Source organism: Marmota marmota, unplaced genomic scaffold (assembly GCF_001458135.2).
Source record: "Marmota marmota marmota unplaced genomic scaffold, marMar, whole genome shotgun sequence".
Taxonomy (NCBI): Eukaryota; Metazoa; Chordata; class Mammalia; order Rodentia; family Sciuridae; genus Marmota; species Marmota marmota.
The window spans coordinates 1,468,368-1,471,243 of NW_026000283.1; the positions used below are offsets into that span (position 1 = coordinate 1,468,368).

Genomic DNA, 2,876 nt, shown 5'->3' on the forward strand with positions numbered 1-2,876 from the left:
TGAACCCAAGGCCTTTCTAGCCCTCCTGTAAGTCCTTTAAAATATTAAATAACTATAAATAATTTCCTTATTCTGCAGTTGATGTTTTCAATATTTATTCCCTGAAGCATCTCTAGGTAAAATGTCACCCATTGACTGTACTTCTCAACAATGATCTACTCTTGCTGAATGGCTAAGGAAACTCTGGATCATTTCATCCAATAAAGATTGCTTCCAGGGTTAAAAACTTCTTAAAACAATACCTGTAATTTCATTTCCTATTCTCATTCCACTAAAAATTTAACTTCATCACCTCCAAAATTAGGAAACTCTTTTGCCAGTTCAAATCTCACCCCACCATACTTACCTGTCTTTATCACAACTTCCTAATGCGGTATGTACTGTCATTGTCCCACAAAAGTGTGCTGGGGGCTGGGGTTGTGGCTCAATGGTAGAGTGTTTGCCTAGCACATGTAAAGCACTGGGTTCCATCCTCAGCACCACATAAAAATAAATAAATAAATGTCCAACTACAACTAAAAAATCTCTCTCTCTCTCTCTCTCTCTCTCTCTCTCTATATATATATATATACACACACACACACACACACACACACACACACACATATATATGTGGTGATTTTGCTTTTCATACCTCAAGGCCTGTTAATTTAACAAATAGCCTAGTGCTTGCTCTAAGACACTTTACAAATATTGGTTCATTTAGCATATGAGGAAAGTGAAGTCATTAAGTGATTTGCCCAAGTGGACCAGCCAGGATTCAACCTGGGTCCCTATGGATCCAAAGTTAACATGCTTAGCCAATAAACAATGTTACCTTTGGTCCCAACATATTCACCACCTGAAATATAATTTCTCTCCCTCCACTATTTGAAAGTTACTATTCTTCCTTAAAGATACAGCTCAAATAACACTTTTGCATGAATTTTTTTCCTTAGTGATTCCATCACAAGATCTTCTTCGTTGCTCTGGCACTGCACCAAAGAGGATTATTACTTAAATGACCAGTATATGTCATTTCCCCAACTAGACAGTGACCATTTTCAATACTTTTTATTTCCACTTAGAGTCACTTTCATAGTTCAGTCCAAGAGGCAAGTGCTCAAGGAACATGTTAAATTAATATGTAGCCCAAATCCTTGAAAAGGGGATATATTTTCTCGATACAGCCAAAAAAGTTATTTACGGTTTAGCTTACACTTAGCAGAGTCAAAATACCTACTTACAATCAGCCCCTCACTACTCCTCCCACAACTCAAAACTCCTCCTTAGGATTTAGGAAAACACCAACTCTTTTACCAGCATCCTGCTCTCAAGCGCAGAAGCCATCATAGCAAGAAACTATCCACTGCTCCTACTCAGTGCCTAGAACATAAAAATGCACAGTATAAAAGTGGTAAGGGGACAGAGCGCGCATATCGATTACTAGTCCCGGAAACAGGGTGGGTGGAAAAGTGCCAGAAATTTGTAAAAGACGGAAGTACGTTCCAGATCTGAGAAGTCAGGGGTCCAGATTCGGACCCATGGAAAGACTGGAAGTGGACCACAGCAAGAGAATCCTAGCTTGTGGCCTAAAACGGAAAAACAATGCAGTTCAGGGGTCACACTTTGTGGGGTACTGTTATCAGTTCCCATCACCGACAGAGCGGCAATACCAGCCACAGCCGCCAGTCAAATGGCTCCACCGGTAGCTCCTTAAACAGTTGTCCAAATTCGCTCACCCCAACTCATTGCCACCAACTCGAAGAAACTTGCTAACCCGAGCCAGAGCCCGGGTCTTTGCAAAGCGTACGAGCACAAAAACGCATGCGCAAATCTTATTACCTTGCGGACCAATCGCACTGCGACGCTGAGTGCTACGCCTGCGCAGTAGGCCTCTGGTCGCAGTTCCCAGTTCCTGGCTCCGGCAGGCGGGCTTCACTGTCCAATGTCCACTGGTATCTGGGGGGAGGAGCCTGCGTAGTGTGCGTGTGAGAGGAGGGGGGAGCGGGCTCGGGCCCGTGGTGTTTGACCCGTTGGTCGGTGAGTGAGAGGAAAAGGAAGGAGGAGGTCTGGAGTAGCGGTTGCCGAAATGTTCCGGTGTGGAGGCCTTGCAGCGGGTGCTTTCAAGCAGAAATTGGTGCCCTTGGTGCGGACAGTGTGCGTCCGAAGCCCCAGACAGAGGAACCGGCTCCCAGGTGACTGACCCATCCCGGGCAAACCCCACCTCGACGTCCAAGGGCCTGGGTGTCATAGGCTTGGCTACCCATTCCTCACAGCGTTCCCCCACCCCTCGAAAATCTTACACTCACTGTCGCATGGATTCCGAATTCGAGGGATACAAACCCTGAGTTTGCAAGCAGAGGAGTCAGCATAGCCTTGCCGACCTGACCTTCAAGAGATTTGAACCCCAGTAGTTGGCTTGAGGCCTTTTCTGGGGAGGGTTTGCTGTTTAGGGATTACAGAAAAACTGGGCATCTCATTGTCCACCGCTGCCTTCCTGCCACCCTCTCCTCGCCTTTTTAAAGCAATGAGATCAAGTATACTGTGTCATTTACTAATGGTGAGACTTTCAGCAGGACATTAAAGTCATATGCACAAGTTTTCTGTAAATGGGGTTAATACCTGCTCTACCTTCCAACCCAGATGAGATCTATAGATTTGAATGCCCTGTGAAACAGAAACGGTCTAATGCAAGATGTCAATCTGTTGTGCACCAGACACCAAGAGAATTGGCTCAAAATTAATTTGAGATGCCTGGTCAGTGTAATTCTTGGTGGTCATTAATGCTTCAAAGAGAGTTTGCAGAACACATTGTGTTTGTCCTCCATGAAGTTGGATCATCAAACTTTTAGAGCTGGAAGGTTGTTTTTTTTTTTTTTTTTTTTTTTTTTTTT

At 44.4% G+C, this 2,876-nt stretch overlaps 1 protein-coding gene across 4 annotated transcripts in view; it reads left to right on the forward strand.

Moving 5' to 3' along the window:
* The first annotated feature begins 1,849 nt into the window (after positions 1–1,849).
* Aifm1 (apoptosis inducing factor mitochondria associated 1) overlaps positions 1,850–2,876 on the forward strand; it is a 44,668-nt gene continuing 43,641 nt past the window's right edge. For 2 of the 4 annotated variants that reach the window (XM_015498488.2, XM_048797114.1), the window contains exon 1: positions 1,850–2,177. In XM_015498488.2, the coding sequence (XP_015353974.1) occupies positions 2,072–2,177 (106 nt within the window). In that variant the 5' untranslated portion in view covers positions 1,850–2,071. The remainder of the gene's footprint in view (positions 2,178–2,876) is intronic. The other 2 variants (XM_048797116.1, XM_048797115.1) reach the window with 2 other exon arrangements.